This window comes from Primulina eburnea, chromosome 3 (genome assembly GCF_022965805.1).
Source record: "Primulina eburnea isolate SZY01 chromosome 3, ASM2296580v1, whole genome shotgun sequence".
Lineage (NCBI taxonomy): Eukaryota > Viridiplantae > Streptophyta > Magnoliopsida > Lamiales > Gesneriaceae > Primulina > Primulina eburnea.
In genome coordinates, this window is record NC_133103.1 from 51261340 (window position 1) to 51279237 (window position 17898).

General features: G+C 33.9%; 2 protein-coding genes across 4 annotated transcripts; both read right to left on the minus strand.

Moving 5' to 3' along the window:
- Nucleotides 1–380: 380 nt before the first annotated feature.
- Nucleotides 381–6737, minus strand: LOC140827848 (uncharacterized). Its single transcript, XM_073190704.1, has 8 exons — nt 6416–6737; nt 6091–6186; nt 4207–4290; nt 3236–3396; nt 2637–2754; nt 1956–2091; nt 1244–1422; nt 381–768 (listed from the first exon to the last, which is right to left on the minus strand). The coding sequence occupies exons 1-8, from the start codon at nt 6668–6670 to the stop codon at nt 529–531; spliced, it is 1269 nt and encodes a 422-aa protein (XP_073046805.1). The 5' UTR covers nt 6671–6737; the 3' UTR covers nt 381–528.
- A 9980-nt stretch (nt 6738–16717) lies between these two features.
- LOC140828559 (mediator of RNA polymerase II transcription subunit 11-like) lies at nt 16718–17872 on the minus strand. 3 transcript variants are annotated; one of them, XM_073191494.1, is made up of 4 exons: nt 17643–17872; nt 17467–17535; nt 17256–17372; nt 16718–17094 (listed from the first exon to the last, which is right to left on the minus strand). In XM_073191494.1, the coding sequence occupies exons 2-4, from the start codon at nt 17518–17520 to the stop codon at nt 16918–16920; spliced, it is 348 nt and encodes a 115-aa protein (XP_073047595.1). In that variant the 5' UTR covers nt 17521–17535; nt 17643–17872; the 3' UTR covers nt 16718–16917. The 3 variants fall into 3 exon arrangements, with proteins under 3 accessions (XP_073047595.1, XP_073047592.1, XP_073047594.1); XM_073191491.1 differs by having other exon boundaries at nt 17467–17552; XM_073191493.1 differs by having other exon boundaries at nt 17467–17576; nt 17642–17872.
- Between the last annotated feature and the right edge of the window lie 26 nt (nt 17873–17898).

Here is a 17898-nt window from a genome sequence, read left to right on the forward strand (position 1 = left end):
AGTCTTAGATTATCTAACTTAGAAATATGATAAGCCTTATGCTATACAGGAAGATCTTCTTCCGGCGAAAATTGGAACGCAACAATGCCCTTGTGATAGATCCAATTGCCTCAACCGCATGACCACGAATGAATTAGGTTATTTGTTTTGTACAAGAACAATGCCTTTGTACTAGGATCGAACCGGGAGACCGGGATCCAACGGCTATGCATACTCAGGGAGTTAATTTCCTATGTTGCAAAGTCTATCCCAATAGAACGAGCCTTTCTTTTCAAATGACTATGGTCCTAGATTGCTCGGATATTTTAATCATTACAACATATTTAATGGCCAACACAAAACTAAAACAATGCGCAAACTTTTGGCATTATCAATGTGTGTATCGAAAAAGTATGATTTTCAATGGGGAAAATCGCATGTACAGGTTATAATACAAACTCATTATGTTGTAAATGTTTTATTTTCAATCATCAACTGCTATAGGAAATTAGAAAGCTGAAAAACGAACCCACATAAAACCTTTTGATCCTAATCTATGGCGGGATCTTTATATCTCTTGAAAACATTGTCAATATCTGTGACAACTTCAGGAGGTAAAGGCCGTTCGGTTGTCAAAAATGCATCGATGTCCTCTTTCAATTGCTCTAAAGAAGTTGCCCCGATGATTGAACTGGTGATAAATGAACGGTCTCGTGTGAATCCAAGAGCTAACTCAACAGGAGTTAATTCGTGTTTCTTGGCAATGTTTATGTACTGTTCTGTTGCTTCCTGGAATTCAGAGTACAAGGCATGCATGTATCAGCATTTGATAGATGTGAATTACTCAAATGTTATCACAATTGAACAGTGATATGTAATAGACTAAAGCATGGAATATTTTTTCGTCTCAAGTACGACAAGCATTGCCTAAATTTCAGTTAAGTAGAGAATGGAACCAACAAAGTTACCAGTTAAGGTTGCAGTTGGCTGGTTCATTGGGGCTTTTCATTGAGTTGTTGTATTGAATTTTAAGTCTTTTGTTCACTGGTTTATTTTCGTGATTACATTTATACTGATTGAGAAACATAATAGAAATGTCATAGAAGCATGTTTAACATCGAAACAACCAGCTTGTGTCCTTAGATACACATATGTGCATTCTTCTAAGATATCAAATTCGGTCTATGGTAATCAGGAGCGACAGATGCAATATTCATATATAAAAGCAAGCATAAGATAATTTCAGGTTTTTGTAGATGCATACCTTGCAAAGGGATTTTCTGTATCTCTCCATGTAGCCAGGGAAGAGGTTAAACCGTCCCTTCTTTGACGCTTCAGAATTATTGTCCAGATACTTCCCGGATAATGCTCCACCAGCAAGGGGAGAATAAGCAAGTAAACCAATGTTGTAATTTTCAGGTTGACATACTTCAACAAGATCAACTGCAACGTATAAATTAAAAAATGTAAGATTAACAATGCATTACTAATCTGTTCAAAATATTACTACTGATGGATATTTGTGTGCGAGTGCATTCAGTCAAATATATAAACTAAAATATCAAAATTGTCGTTAAATTTGTATTTTTACAACCTTTAAATATATATTAGTTTCTCTTCCATTGTCTTCCTAATTGTAATAGTGGTGAAGCTGATAAATAAATAAAATTAATATATTTAAAGTTATTTTACTGAGAATACTTGATATTATGGTGTTTGAAATTAAATAATGAATAAAAGTCAGTAATGAAAGTGAAATGTATTTAACATTATGTGACTTTTCGTGTGTTTTGGAAAACAAAAGTAGCAAGAGTACGAATGGATGACGTGCCAAATTGAATTTACACTAAAATAAGTACGAATGGAGGGCATGTGCCAAATTGAATTTACACTAAAATAACGCATATATGACAAAAATCAAAATTAATATTAAAATTCTTTATTTATCTTGTTTTCTACCTGTATAAGTTACTTACTTTCAAACTTGCACCGGGCCAACATACTGTAACAGTTCTGAATACTGACAATTTTTGGCAGTCCTTCAATTTGAGCAGCATGAACAAACTCCATTACTCCATATGAAGTTTCATTTGAAACACCAATGTACCTTACCTGAATATATTAAGAGCTTTACTGTAAAACACATATAACAAAAAATACAAGTCAGGATGATCAGTTAATTCTTTCCAATAATGCTGTTTTCATTTTCCAATTTCTAACTGTCCCCCAGACAAGAAAGCCAAGCTATACGGCAAACCGTAGATTGAAGAACGATCTCTCTCTATATATACAAAACGGGAGTTCTATGCTTATTTGAGACTATCATGGCCAGAAAGGAATCCTAAAATTTTGACAATTTTAAATGCAGCATAGAAAACTAAACTGATGGTGGACATGAGTCGCATGATTCAGCATAAGAATGAGAAAGTATCTATTTAACTCATATTACTTGGGTGTTTATCTAAACCTTCGTGTTTGGGCACAAGCACCCAAGCAACAGAATGGTGGCAGTGAATCTGTCACCGGTGCTTGACCTTTGTAAAGACCAACTTGGTGCTAAATCAATTTTTATGGCATCAACTAAAAACCACTGAAATTCATATTTTATTAAGTCAGCTAAAACCAAGTAAAAATAACATAACAATTATCAAATGTACCTTTCCTTGATCAATGACTTCTTGAAATCCCCTTAGCTGCTCAATGAATGACACACTAGACCTCCATTTTGAAGGATCATAGAAGTATTCCCCAAATAAAGGGACATATCGATCAGGCCTGAAACATATACAACAATACTGATGAGAGGAAACATAGAGTGTGTGAGAATGTGTCGTGGATGTCGGTGGGATACGCCTGAGTGCGCAAATGCGCATGTGCGTGTGTGTGTGTGTGTGAAATAGAGAGAGCAAGAAAATCCAAGATTGCAAACACACGTAAAGTCTGTGATTTCTCACCAAGCACAGTTACACATGGCCAATTGGCAGAACTTTGAAAAAATTAAAGGTATATGCCAAGAGCATGAGATTTCAGCTGTATTTCAGAATCCCTCCACCGCAACAAAAGGTTGAAACATAAAAGTATGGGTGTTGATGATTAACAACTAGTTGCATAAAACAACCTCTGAAGAGAACAGAAGGATGGAATACATAAATTGGCCAAGGAGAACCTTTTGCTTAAAACATTACGCAATGTAACTGTGTCCAACTAATACCACAAGTTGAACATAATCCGAAACTGTTCCTTGCCCAAATCTTACCAATGAATCTGTAGTAAGTCAATATAATCTGTATTAAGCCGTTTAAGGCTTTTCTCCACACTTTCCCTGATATTAGCAGCATCAACTCGTATAACCTTTGAGTTGTCACGTAAATAAGCTGATCGCTCCGAGTAACCACTAACTTTTGTGGCCAAAATAATCTGTTTGGAGATATTAAATATAAGGATTAGGACACAATCATTGATATCTCGTTGGAATTAGGAATCATTATAGTCTACTTGGATCTGTTGCATCTACTTCCTACTGGAATAAAATGACAAATCAAGGCTCTGCATGATTACTTGTATTGCTCCAACAAGCAGAACTCAGAAGCAAGTAAAAATAAATGTTGGCTTGGTATTTTTCAAGCACCTTATATCTCAGGTAAAACATGCAGCAATCTGAGTAAAAGCATGGTTTGAAATTATCTAACTAACTCTGCTAGTTATATGTTAGATTAACTTGGTAGGAAAAAAATTTGGAATAAACTTATATAAAATCAACAAATTACATCCACCAAACGCTTATCCATGCAAGTTCAAGATGACCACATTAGTTAAAGTTGAAAAATTTTATCTTGATGAGAATGCAAATCTATCAAAGGTGACATGATCAAGCTATTCATCAAGTAACTGATATGTCTGCATAAGAAATTGGCAATGGTGGAATTTCTGACCACAGAAACAAAATGATTTCAATATATTTTGTGTCAAAAATGCCTCAAATTACACAATCTAATCTTTCAGGGACACAATAGAGCATTTCTTTTTTATCCTCTTAATACAGAGTCGCTTCAGAGTCCCAAGAAAATTTGAGTCATACCAGCACTCGGTGACACGGGTTCTTCAAAGGTGTTGAGCAACGTGGCATTTTATAAAATAGAAAAAGTTACACTAACAAGCAGTCCAGCTTAATATTATATTCAGAGTTTTTTAAAGTATAGATGCTAGACTACAATAATTATAGCATACCTTATCCCGGGGCTGAGACTTTAACCAGTTACCAATATAAATATCTGTCCGTCCTTGAGTCTCCTTTTTCACTGGAACTGGATACTGTAAGATATGGAAGAGTGCACAAAAAGTAACTTAACCAATATCGAAACAACAGAAAAAAGAAATGGAAGGGAGAAAGAAAATCCATCTAGTTTCTTATGAATAAATTTCAGGATTTCAATTTTTATTCCTATCTCCATGGTGCAGATTATTCCAATTAACTAAAGTTGAGAAATCATTGTTCATTCATAAAAAAAAAATCAAAATTAAATTTGTACCCCTATTATCAGTAGAATGCAATTACAAAGTAACAATGAATACGAGTGACCAAAAACCCATGTCAAATAAGAAAAAATAATGTATGATATTCAAACAATAAAACATTTTAGTACCATAAAGTACAATGAATAAGGCTTCCAACAGTGCCATTGGTTGATATTTTTGCAAAATTCAGCACAAAAAGAACCTCGACAACAAAGACCAAATTTCTTGCAGTTTTGATGTGTTTAAGATATATTAATTCCATAGTTGTCACGCTCGCTATTGCGTGTAGCGAGGCAAAGCGATGCCCCTTGGCTACAGGACGCTACACGCACTACACTTCGAGATAGTGACCGCTATCGTCAATATCAAGTATCAACACGATAGCATTTGAGGCGATAGCGTCGCTATAGGAAAGAAAACTGAATTTTGGTTTTTTTTTTTTGGCATGGGCTTAGGTTTTTGATATTTTTTGTAAACTGAATATTCTTCTTCATCAAAGTCGAATTCATCATTTTCATCTACAAGATTAAGTGTAGTAGATGTTCCTATTGGCTTTTTCCTTCTAGACTTAGATGTGGCCGCCTTCGAGCTTCCTATAGGTGTAGATATGGCCGCCTTCGATGTATACATTAGAGTCAACAAAGATGCAAGTTGGGAAAAAATTAGAAAAATGTTAACAAATAGAGAAACGACCTGAAGAAGAGAATGATGCCAAGCGCTATGCAATTTCAAATGAAGAAGATGATATGGATATTAATGAAAAAGACGAAGATGAATTTTAGATTATGTTTTTCTATTTTTATAATTGAGGTTTTATATGCTCTGGACTAATATATTTATTATTTAAGCATGAACAATTGAATTGATGTTAGCATATGCTATATATAATAAATTTATATACTTCTGGCGCTTTACTTTCAAATAGTCATCGCTACGCTATCTGTTATACGCTATAGCCATGGACAACCTTGGCGCTACGGGGCGCTACGAGCGATTGACAACTATGATTAATCTAGACCAAGATTATCGACATTCTCTAGACCTTATTAAGCTCTGATCTCTTAGTGAATGAGTCGCTAAAATATCCCTTGAATGTAGATGATGAGGCCAAATCAAGCTGCCAAGGTGAACTAATATTACTAGATTGGGTGTGGCTAAGCATATCTTTTAAATGTTTTACCAAAATATTTAATCGAATTCTACGAAATTTATTTTGAATGTCTTCCACTTAGTTTGAAAATCAAACTCGATTTAATTCATCGATCTTCAATATTTAAAAAATCGAGCTATTGTAGCTCAATGTTTATCCCTCAATCGATCATATCATCGTTTGTCATAGAAATTTCACATTTATATTCCACTTGTACATGGTGGCAATTCCTTCGGAACTGTAAGAAGGATAAGTATAAAAGGCAGAGCCCTTTGAATACTTTGTCCTGGAAGCATAAAGGCAGAACAAATGTATATGTCCTTCAAATTCTGAATTCTAATTATATAAAGTTCTTATTCAATGCCTCATATCGATGTTAACAATTTCACATTGCAGTGCTATATCATCAATAGAGAACAGTTAGTCTCAATTCAATTGAAATTTACCATTTCAGCAGTATCTATCGCATTAATACCCCGCTGAAACGCGTAGCTAAGTTGCTCGTGAGCCTCTTTCTCTGTATTCTGCTGCCCAAATGTCATCTGCAAAATTTAGGAGAAAAGGGAAAAAACAGACCAGTTAAGACTCAAACCAATCTATAAACCTATACTATGTCATAGTCAGTGAAGCACAACCAAAACTTCCCCAAATCCTAAACTTCACAGCAAAAGCAACAGAAATTCATCAAAATTTCAATAATCGATCAACACACATTAGGACCTGAAACTCGATTAAATTAATCACTGAAGAATTTTAATTAAGAGAACTAACTGTTCCAATAGTTATCTCGCTAATAACAAGATCGGAATCGCCAAGTTTCCTGTACTGCAAAGCGTTTTCTTGTCGTTTTGCGCAGACAATTTCTATCTTGGTATTCTTGCTCTTATCCTTCCACTGCCGATGAAATGAAATATTCCGGCCGCCAATGGCCGGTGGCGAAGAGTGGCGCGTTAAATCACAGCGCCAGAGAAAGCAATCGGCGTCTCTTCCGCCGGGGAGAGTGGCGGCAACTACAGAGAAAGCCATGGAATTGGAAAGTATAGTGATAAGACTTGCTGGACCAAGGGTGGGATGGCACAGTACCCGTACCCGTACCCGTCCCCATCTCCGCCGAAACTTCGGGATCGGCTTCTGCTCTTTGTTGTCATGTTCGTTTCAAAAATATTAATATTATAAAACGATAAAAATTTCAAAAATATTCTCGTACTAAAATTTATTATTATTTATTATTATTAGTGATAATATTAATATTTTAAAAAATAATCATTTTATTAATATAAATAAAATTATTATTTTATTATTGATATTATTTTCGGGACAAGTTCGAGGATATAGATAGTAATCGCATATTCGCTCCGAACTGTATCGGAGATTTTAAAAAATCTCCGAACCCGAACTCAAACCGAAAAAATTGGAATCTTCATCTTCGTTTCGAGTTTTCCCTGCGGGGATCCAAACTCGTGAGAAAAATTATCATTCCTAACCAACGGCGACTCACCGCATTGCATTAAATAAAAGAAAAAGTGTATTATAATAATTTTATAATTAAATAATTAACAATTAATTTTTATTTTTATTAAAAAATTATGTGATTAGGAATTTTTAGGGATGATTTTTTATAAAACAAGTTTTTAGGTACAATTATAATGTCAATTTTATTAGATGTCTTAAAAATTGACAAACCATAATATCAAATTTAGTTGGTTTATGCTTGGAGAATTGTTTTTTTGTTACAACCATTGATAAATAATATTTTCAAAATTACATCAACCGATATTGAGAATTTTTATTAACACGATTAGAATTTTTTGGCATAATTTTTTTGAAATTGTTTACAATGAATTTTTCAATTAGATGATTTTTATTATTTTATTGGGTAATTATTTTATAAACTATCATATGTAAATAGTATTGCATGTTTACTAGCAATAAAGTTTTTTTTAGTATTGTTAAAATCGAGTTAGAGTTTAGAGAGGGTGGGTAACTTTTTAAAATATTTGAAAATTTTAAATTGTTCTTAACAGCATTTAAGCTGTTAAAAAATATCTTTGGACGGCTAAATTTATTGAATCACTCTGAATATAAAACAAGTGCAAGATGGCTCGGTTAGGCTAGTGATAAACATGACAGCTGACAATTTAACGAAAAGAGGGTCGAAAATTTGAATGTGCAAGAAAGTGAAATTGAGTAACTAAAGAACACAGAAATTTTTATCGATGTTTGGGAATAAAACTTTTATGTCGATATTTCTTCCACTTAAGAAGGTTTCTACAAAAAAGATTTTGGTTTTACAATAACTTGTAAAAATATGCTTTAATTAGAACTTATCACACTGCCTAAACTGAAACTTTTAATGATCACTTTACAATGCTTGAATGTTTAAGAACCATCTGTTTACTAGATAACACAACAAATAATAACGATGACCCAACAGTCAACTTTGTACCGACTTGACTGGGTTGAAGTAGCACATATTGATCCTTGAAAATATGATATATTCTGATAAGCGTGTACTTTGGTTAAGCGGTCAGAAGGAAATACTCTTAAGTATGCTAAAAAAATTTGGAAATATGTAGACTCTTGAGTATTGAAAGTTTCAACGATTTGAAATAGTTTTGGTCATCTTTTCTTTGAAATGCACGGCATATTTACAATAGAGTACTCAACGATCGAAATTTCTTTTCAGCGATCATCTGCAATAATGTTTCCCGAAAATATTACCATATTCCGTAATTGTAACGTATACTATTTTAAAAATGCAAAAATATATTTTTTTTTAAAGCTCACATTTTGAAAATAAACACTTAAATAATTTGCATACATGCAACCCTACTAAAGAAAAATGTCATTTAAAAATAATCATAAAAGTTTGACAATTAAAGACATACTACAATTTAAAATGATTGATCTCAAACAAAGCATGGACAATTAAAAATATTAGTGATCATCCGTAAATCGAAACTCGTATATAAAATATCAATGTCCTCTCATCTCTTCTAAAATCATGATGTGCGGAAAAGTGTAATCCTCGGGTCGTGCGCACATTGAGGCCTGCCTACTCAGAGTTCGACACCTCCAGTCCCCTAAATTACATGCTCACCTACATCATTCATACCTAGTGAGTCTAAAGACTCAACATACCTATACTGCGATAACAAATACATATACATAACTGGCAGCAGTGAAAAATATCGTAATCAACATACATTTCATGTCTGTAGTAAAATCGTATGCATAATCGTGACCTGCCAAAACATGTTAATAACCGTAGCACATCTCATCATAAAAACATATATGTGTTCATTTTATTAATTTGAATTTTGTTCGTCAGCTGTGACTTTCGTATTATCATGTCATTCGATAAATCCATCTACGTGTAACCGAGGTACCCGGCAGCGGAGACATCAGCGACGACATTACCCGTCCATTGAGCTCCAACCTTTCATGTCATCGTATTAGTCACAACCAACTCTTATCTTTAAAAAATGTGATATCATATTCACCACTAAAATAAAAGGCATACATATACATAATTTTTCTTTCAAACCAAGCATGCAACGTATTTATAATTTTTACATAAAAATCATACACATGATGCATAAACATGATAAAATGTGTTCAGGGCGCTGTCAAGACTAAAATCTCACATCGGGTGCAAAATGATCATTTTGCCCCTGGAACCCTAAAATGACAATTTTACCCATGGACCTCTAAAATTTGACCCCAAGCTTACCAAACCCTTTAAAACATCCCAAAACATATTTAAATGTATTTATTAGACGTAAACTCGAGCATGTTTCAAAACTTAATCGATTCGTTTTAAATTTTGGACTTGGGTCTCGGTTTTAATCCGAATCGGCTCGAAACTTAACCAATTCTCCTTTTTGTAATTTATATTTCAACACATGGCTCCCACCCTTAAATATTTCGGTCCACCTCCTACTATCCCTTGTCCAGACTTTAAGGCTCACCATTAGGACCGTAATGAACCTTCTAAACTAAGCCAAACCAAAACATAATGCTACTCCACAAGCCATACCAAAAACTGATCGAACCTAGCACATTTTCTCTCGATCAAGCTATACTTCCAAGGATCGAGCTTCTCCCTGAACCAAACACCCATGGCTCATTCCTAACATCTTACTAGACTTTACAAGGTTTGAAACATAGCTTGGTTCAAGCCCATGCATGGCCGAACCTTTCCTAACACCGATCGAACCCATTTCTTCACTATAACACAAGGTTCTCTTGGTCCACTACAAGACCCGTTCCAGATTTGTTTCCACCTTTTAAATAACTCTTAAACGGTTAAACCTTCTACAGATCATTATCATATTATCCATTCCATGACAGCTCCTTCAAACAACATAGATCGATGGTTATATGGTGATAAAATCATGTAATTTCATGTGTTTCAAAGTAAAACATGAGCAAAACGTTAGATCTGTAATACGTCATGCAAGATCCTTCAAAAACATGCATTATGATGTGAATGATGAGAAAAATAAAGGTATAAGGCGCGCCTTGATGGAATAAACGCAAGAACGTCGGAGTGATGAGCTGCGGGGAGCGCCGGGGAATATTTTTCTTGAAAAAATGTGCTTGGCCGCGAGTTGCAGCAATGGAGATGCTGAAAACCGAAAGAAAAATGATGGTGGAGGGGTAGGTGTCGGCTGGTGTAAAGTAAATAGGTTTAATGGGTGATTAGGTAATATTAAATAGTTAATTTACAAGATAATGGCCCTAAATGGTCATTTAAAAATTTAAAAAGAGTTTTAAGTCCAATAAGCTTAAAAATAGGTTCATTAAGTCCAAACACACACTTTTGAAAATATTACTCGAACCCTCAAAAATTCATCTGTTTCGATAAAATTTGCGTACCGCTGAAAAATATGATCTGACAGGTAAAAATATCAAACAAAGCCCATTGCTTGAAAAATACATTTAAAACATCTTATATTACTTATAAAAAATTAATCATATACTAAAATAATTTTCTTGAAAATTCTCCGGTCTTCGTTCCTTGTTCGAGCGTGAAATGCATCTAGAAACCCTAATGTATGAACTTTTAAAATTTCATGAAATAAATTCTATCATGCAATATTTATGCATAAAATGTATAAAAATAATTAAACACATAATTTAAATAAAATCCTAAATTGCATGTATTCAGGTTACGTGAATTAAATTCCTGAACCTTACAGTAATTATCATTAAATGCTCATAAATGTTCTCTTGACTTTAAGTTCATGTTTTTGATAAAGCCGATACATCAAATGTGAATAGAGTGGCTTCCTGTCAATTTGAGAGTTGATAGAATACTGTGTAATCTTTCTATATTGAGTTTTCAACTGAGCAGCTTGAAATGCACCATTTTTCGGGAATCCTTAAAGTTGATTTTCTGCAGTGCACTTGGAAAACAACGGTTTGAACTCATGCACTGCATTTAATAGTTTGGGCATGTCACTTGTCAATGGATGTCTTGCAGTTGGAGTTTGATTAAATACAATTTTTGGATTTTTAGATTGAACGGCTTGAACTCCTTAAAGGTTTGAAATAATCCAATGGCTTGAAAAACTTGTTAAAATAAAGTGAGCGGCTAGATCTTGAAACAACTTAATGCTGTTTGTTTTGTTAATCACCAAAACTTAAAGATAATAAAAAAAACATTTTAACAATTTTTCTCTTTTTGTAGATTACAAAACCATGTTGCAAAATTATACAATCAGTTACAAAAATATATAAGATCGGAAAAATTTAAGGACAAATTGTATTTCATTGAGATAATGAAATGAAAATGTTGTTAAATAAACATATTACACCTACGAAGCCAAAACAAAATCCTATTTTCTACTCGAATTGTTGTCGCTGCCACCTCTTCTCTTTTTTTCTTCTTCCGATTGCCTCTTATCTTCTTCAAATTTAGCCCTTTCAGCTCGTCATTTCTGCTCTTCATGCTTTTTGTAGTCTTCTACTTCCCTCTTTTTGGCATCTCCTTTTTGCATATACTCCAAGATTTCTTGCAACCAACTACCCATAGTAGTCTGAATATGATCTAGTTGGACTTCTACCGCTTGTTGGGACCTGGTAATTTGACCTGATAAGTTTAGGCCCAAGAATTCAAACTGATGTTTGACAAGAGCTGGATCGGTGGTGAAAAGCATGTAGCTAATATATAGAGAGACCAAATCATTAATAATGTCTTTCTGAAAGTTATCAAAGACGACAATGAGCAAATTGCTTGCTTTTGACATTGTTAATCGTTTTAGAGAGGTCCTTTATTTTAGAATAGACTTGATCGAGCAAAACTTTTAAAGAATTGTCTTCGAATTCTGAGAAGGCTTTCAAATTTAGATCAAAGGTAGATTTTTCTTCAAGAATTGGAGAACTCGATTGAAAAGACAGATGGGGAAAGAGTGGAACATATGAGTTGTCAACTTTCGGATCAGCGATTGAGCCAGCGGCTGGAATTTCCAAGTCTTCAGAATATGGATCAACCACTTCTTTCGAGCCAGGCTGTCTGAGAAGTTAACAACCTCTTGACCGGACTTAATTTTGGTTGAAGCACTGGGGTCTTCAAATATCTGATCACCAGCTGGGATTGTTGACAAGGATTTCGAATTTGGTTCTCCCTCAGCATCATGTTCATCCTTCTTAGTTGTAGGATCTCCAATAGATAGATACTCCTGTTTTTTCGATATATTCGTCTTGAACTCGTTGAATGATGGTTTCATTATCAATTTAAGCCTCTAAGCTACTGGATGGGTTTTGCTTAGGTCATCTCAGTGTCAGCTTGAGCCACGACTGGAATTGCCTCTATCAACTTGAACTATTTTAGTATCAGCCTGATAGGCTCGTAATAGTTTGCATATTTGTTGTCGTATCTCACATTATTACTACGTGCTTGATTGACATATTTTTGTGTGATTTTATTGTATGAGGAATTTTTCTGTTTTTGGGATAAATATGGGCTAAAAAAGGTGATTTTATATCACAATTAAAGTTGTTGATATGATCTTCGTGGAAGACTTGAAACAGAAAAAATTCAAAAGTGGTCTTTCCACAAGCCGTGATCACGACTTGTGATTATTCTTCAGCTACAGGCATAACTAAATCTGAAATCTGAAAATTGTAAAAATAATATCATATTTTAGACTCCTAATTATGGTATTTGATTTGTGGAAAATAATTGGAGAGATATTTTTCTTATTGGGAGAAATAAAGATAAGATAGAATTTTATTTCAAAAAAACTCTATCATATCTTTGGTATGATTTTTAGTAATTAAGTTTTCTTTAATTTATTGGGATTATTTCCTTGGCCAATAATCATACAAAACGTGAGAAGGCAGGAGGCACAAGAAACAAAAAAAAAAAAGAATAATAGAAAGAATCCTAAAAAAAAAAAGACACTCACGCACATCAAAAAAGAAAAGAAGAAAAAAAAAAGAATTATATCTCTTCAACGTGAAGAACAAGAAGAAGGCGCAAGAATTTCTCGTCTTTTCTCCATACTTTTAGGCTAAGTTTTATTTCTGATTCAAGGAATATTTTTACTATTTTCAATTTATCATTGTGAGGCTTTTTTCACTTTAATTTAATATTCATGTTTATTCAAGTATTTGTTTATTTATATTTAATTCTATGAAAGTTGTATCTCGGTTTTATATTTGTGGTTTATATTTACTACTGCTATCCATAAATTCAGTTATCCGTAATAGCCATGAACAATTGGTACATGAGTAGCGATAGATTAGGTGTGTTGTGCTATCATTAGCATATTTAATCTAAATAAATCAACAAAACTCGATCTATCAATTGCAGCTACCTCGATTGTTAGATTTTAAGATTACGTGTTTTCACAAAAAGAAAATGTTATTTTTAATTAATACGGAATGTTATCGTGCCCAATTAGTTATTGATAAGTTTTGACTGGATGTTGGCTTTGGTCAATTAAATTAGGAAACACAGATTTTAGTGGTTATCCCTATATAACGTTAATTACTTGTAATTGCATGAATAAATAATATGTTAGCTGATGACCAATGACATTATTGAATAGTGAAAATCCTGTTGAATCAAAGTTTGGTAATTTAATTCTCGTTTAGTTTTATTTTTTTATTGCTTTCTAATTTTAGTTTTAATATTTTAGTTTGTTCTTATCCAACTAAACCCCCATGTTATTTATTTTTCCTCGAAAGAAATAATCTCTCATTCCATGTGGATTCGACCCTACTCACTATTACACTCATTTTACTTAGAGAGTAGGAATTTAAATTTGATGGTTCAACGAGAGCACACCACAGACTGAATTTCTTCAGAAACGGCTGGAAATTTCTCAATGGTTGGATTTTTAACAGTGTGAACTTTATTAGTAGCAACTTGAATTTCCTCATTTTGCTGCAAGAAGCTAGAATCACTTGACTTATCTTTCTAGTTTTTGTTTTCTATATTGGCTTTATGGAATAATATTGAGAGTCTTTTTCTCATCTACCATGTCATGCAATGCCGTGACAAGATCTTCATGATTAAACTCAATCGAATCAAAATCAAAATCAAATACCATGTCATTGGCAGTTTTCAGTTCAACTTCAGAGGGCTCCGGCTCAACATCTTCCATGAGACACTGGATATTCTCATCATTGCTTTCACTTGATGAGGTTTCCGAACTAGATTGTTCGGAATCTGAGACGGTCCATTTGTTTTTTCTTTCCTCAGCAACAAGCACTCTTCGATCTTTCTTCTTAATGAAAGATCTTTTTTCATCTTTGGATTGCCGTTTCTCAAACAGTTTCTTCTCATCTTTCTTAGGCATGTTACAGTCTGCAATAAAATGACATTGTTTTCGAAAATTAAAACAAGCTTGATTATCATCATCTTGATCATTTTTATGATAAAATATAAAATTGGACTAGTTATTTTTCATAAAATTTTCGATTTTTTTTTAACAAATAAGAATATAGCCTCATTGCTTATCTGGTCAGCTGATTTTCTACTATAGGCTTCTTCAACAACGGTTGGAATTGATGTTGTGGCGGCTAAAACTTTGGTGGGTTGAGAAGTAGATGGCTCTTCTTCTGACCATATTCTCAACTTAAACTCGTAGGCTTTTAAGTCTGCAAACAAATCATGAAGCTCTAGGTTATTGAGGTCTTTGGACTCCTCATGGCCACTATCTTTACATATCACTCCCAGGGAAGTGCTCTCATCACCTTGAATAAAATCTCACGGTTATAATATTCCTTACCAAGATATGAAAATTAAATTATGATACTGTTAAACCATTCATCAAAATCATTTAGAGTTTCTCTAGGGCGCCAAAAACCTGAAATTCTATTTAAGGTTCAGTGATTGTTATTACGAAAAAATTTATCCGATATTTCAGCTGTGTTCTGATTTTTAACCACTGATCATACTGATTGCTTAGTAAATATATGGATTTGGTCGGTCTAATCAACTAGATAGAGTGTTGGTTGAGCTTCATCAGTTGGCCTAGAGTCGACAGTATCTTTCTTATGTTTTATCAGTCTGACTTTGTAAGCAGTTATGCTTCTTAGTTAAGTTTTCATCCTTGAATAAGTTCAATTATGTTATGTGATCATCATTTGGATCATTAACATTATTCAGTCATCAAAACTTAAAATGTTCCAACACAGATTGATCATTGAAGATCTAGTATATTCTGATAAGCGTGTGATTTAGTTCAGCAGTCAGAAAGAATGACTCTTAGGTGTGTTAAAAAATCTTGGAAATATGCAGACTCTTGAATTCTTGAAAGTTTCAACGATTTTAAATATTTTAGGTCATCTTCTAATTGAAATGCACTCATATTTATAGTAGAGAGCTCAACCGTCGAAATTTCTTTTCAACGATCATTTGTACTGTTTCTTGACAATACGATCATACTTCGTACTTATCATTAAATGTTTATATATGTTCTCTTGATTTTAAGTTCATGTTTTTTTTATAAAACCGATACACCATATCTGAATATAGTGGTTTTCTGTCATAATATTTTGGATCGGTCACTTATCAGAAGGTGTCTTGTAGCTAGAGTTTAATAAAGTATAGCGGTTGGATTCTAGACAAAACAACTTGAACTCTTGAAAAAATTGAAATAATCCAGTGATCTGAAAAACCTATACAATCAAGTGAGCGACTAGATCTTGAAACAGTTTGATGCTGTTTATTTTGTTAATTACCAAAACTTTAAGGGTAATAAAAAATATTCTAACAAGTATGTTCATCAATTATCAAACATCAATTTATGGCTTTCCTTCTACTGCAGACAGTGAGAAGAAGAGAATGCAGCTACAAGAGCAGCGGGTGGCCCTATAAAGAACCATTTCTTCAATGATTGAATAGCGTCGATGAATATTAGTATCGACGAAGAAAAAATTTACAAAATAATTTTCAAAAACAATCCTCAAATTAATAAGCATGACAAAAGGTCACCTGAAGAAGAACACAAGTTCAACCACACAGATATCTGAGTCGCAACTCATTTGGAAGACAAGTATTATATTTTAAATTTGGAATGTTATATCCAAATTTGCAAAATTAGATCATAAATTCCAGTTTCTTATGCCAAATGTATCCTCCAATGACTCAAACTCGATCATCCTCCTAAAGTAAATGAGCAATAACCTATGAAACAATTCCTGGACGATGCCAGCTCCAGTGTGAAAAAATAGAACTCCTAGGAAGCCAATTCAATAATAAAAAAAATTGAGCAAATCATATAAGGTGTCAAACGGAAAGACGACCCAAGAAACCATCCGAAACCAATAAGCTACATAACTCTTTAAAAGCTACATAACTCTTTACACATACATTTTCAATCCAAGATTAATATTCAAGCAAAAGTCTACGAATTACAGCCATTTATGGTTTCGACCAGCATTCAACAATACAAGAGAGTGTAAATGCAGCTCTAGAAACTACACGGCTCCAGTCGTCCGAGCATTGAACGAAAAGAATGCAGGTAGGGATTACAGAAAACATATCACAAAGTGCCGAACATTCTTGGAGAGTAGAAAGACATTAAACATAAATAGAATTCCCAAATCATCATCTGAGCGAAAAAAACATTCTTCGCAATAAAAGCTAAGGTTCTTCTGCCAATGTCTTCTACATAAATATGCATTGTCTTTCAACATATTCCAAATTTCCCTATCCTCAAAAACTCTACAAATGAAAACTATAATTCAATTGCCAGGTGCACGTCCAGCAACATCAATCGACCTTTACATACGATTGAATAAAGTAAAACACCTCAAGCTGCATCACCATATCCCTCGATCGTTTGCTTCATCTCATCTATTTGTGCAATGACATATTCTAGCTTCTTGCAACAAATCTCATTAGATATTCTCGGGACATAGTCACACTTCTCGAATGGCCGATACTCACACGCGCTTTTGATTTCCTCACGCAATGTCACTTGAATGTCCTATTTCAAACCATAAATATTGAGTTAACAGCAAGGCCTATTAATATTACCTCACATCTCTTTTTGATCTAAAGCTCCAAAATTGCAGCAAAAAATTTAAGCGCAACACACAGAAATTGATATTAACGATATAGTCGGTTGAAAACGAAGTAGATTTAAACCTTGACTGATTGCATGAATTCGCCGCAACTGCTGTTAACAAGCTCCTTTCTGGGGCCACTAGTGTTCCCCATTTCCTCCATAACCCCGCTAGCGAGCTCCAAAACCCTTACTATCCTCTAACAAATCAACATTAGAAATTATATGCTTGACTAAAGTAATCAATGGCAGATTTTGAACAATTATCTTACTGCGTAGACCCTGAAAATGTACCTTCTCGACATTCTGGAGTCGCTGTAATGAAGTGGTCTGGCTTTGTGGATCCATGGCGCCCAATACACCCTTTAAAAATGGTCGTCCTACAGTGAAGCACAAGAGCAGCCAAAACCCAATTACAGGTTCGAAAAATAGGCGTAAAGAAACTGATTCCGAATCAATTTCAGAGATACCTTAACAGAGGAGAGGAAAAGGCTTCAATCGTCGCCTCGAAACTTCAAGCTCTGTAGCAAGTTTCGTTCGTATCCCGCTAGTAAAGCTCGAGATTTGCGACGAATGGTAACTGGACTTTCGGAATTGTTATAATATTTTGATATAAAAAATAATATTTATTTTATCAAATGGGCTCGTAAAATTATTTTATAAAAAACCGAGACTAAAATCGCCCCAGAGAAAATTATGACATAAGTGAAACGGTTTGAGAAAAAT

Excerpts from the sequence above, each read along its gene's own strand:
- LOC140827848 (XM_073190704.1), bottom strand. The coding sequence starts at position 6,670 with ATGGCTTTCTCTGTAGTTGCCGCCACTCTCCCCGGCGGAAGAGACGCC. Across the intron at positions 2,092-2,636 it reads AAGTCATTGATCAAGGAAAG|GTAAGGTACATTGGTGTTTC; the intron begins GTACATTTGATA and ends TAATATATTCAG. Across the intron at positions 769-1,243 it reads ACAGAAAATCCCTTTGCAAG|GAAGCAACAGAACAGTACAT; the intron begins GTATGCATCTAC and ends TCTGAATTCCAG.
- LOC140828559 (XM_073191494.1), bottom strand. The coding sequence starts at position 17,520 with ATGGATCCACAAAGCCAGACCACTTCATTACAGCGACTCCAGAATGTC. Across the intron at positions 17,373-17,466 it reads GACTCCAGAATGTCGAGAAG|AGGATAGTAAGGGTTTTGGA; the intron begins GTACATTTTCAG and ends TTGATTTGTTAG. Across the intron at positions 17,095-17,255 it reads AATTCATGCAATCAGTCAAG|GACATTCAAGTGACATTGCG; the intron begins GTTTAAATCTAC and ends GGTTTGAAATAG.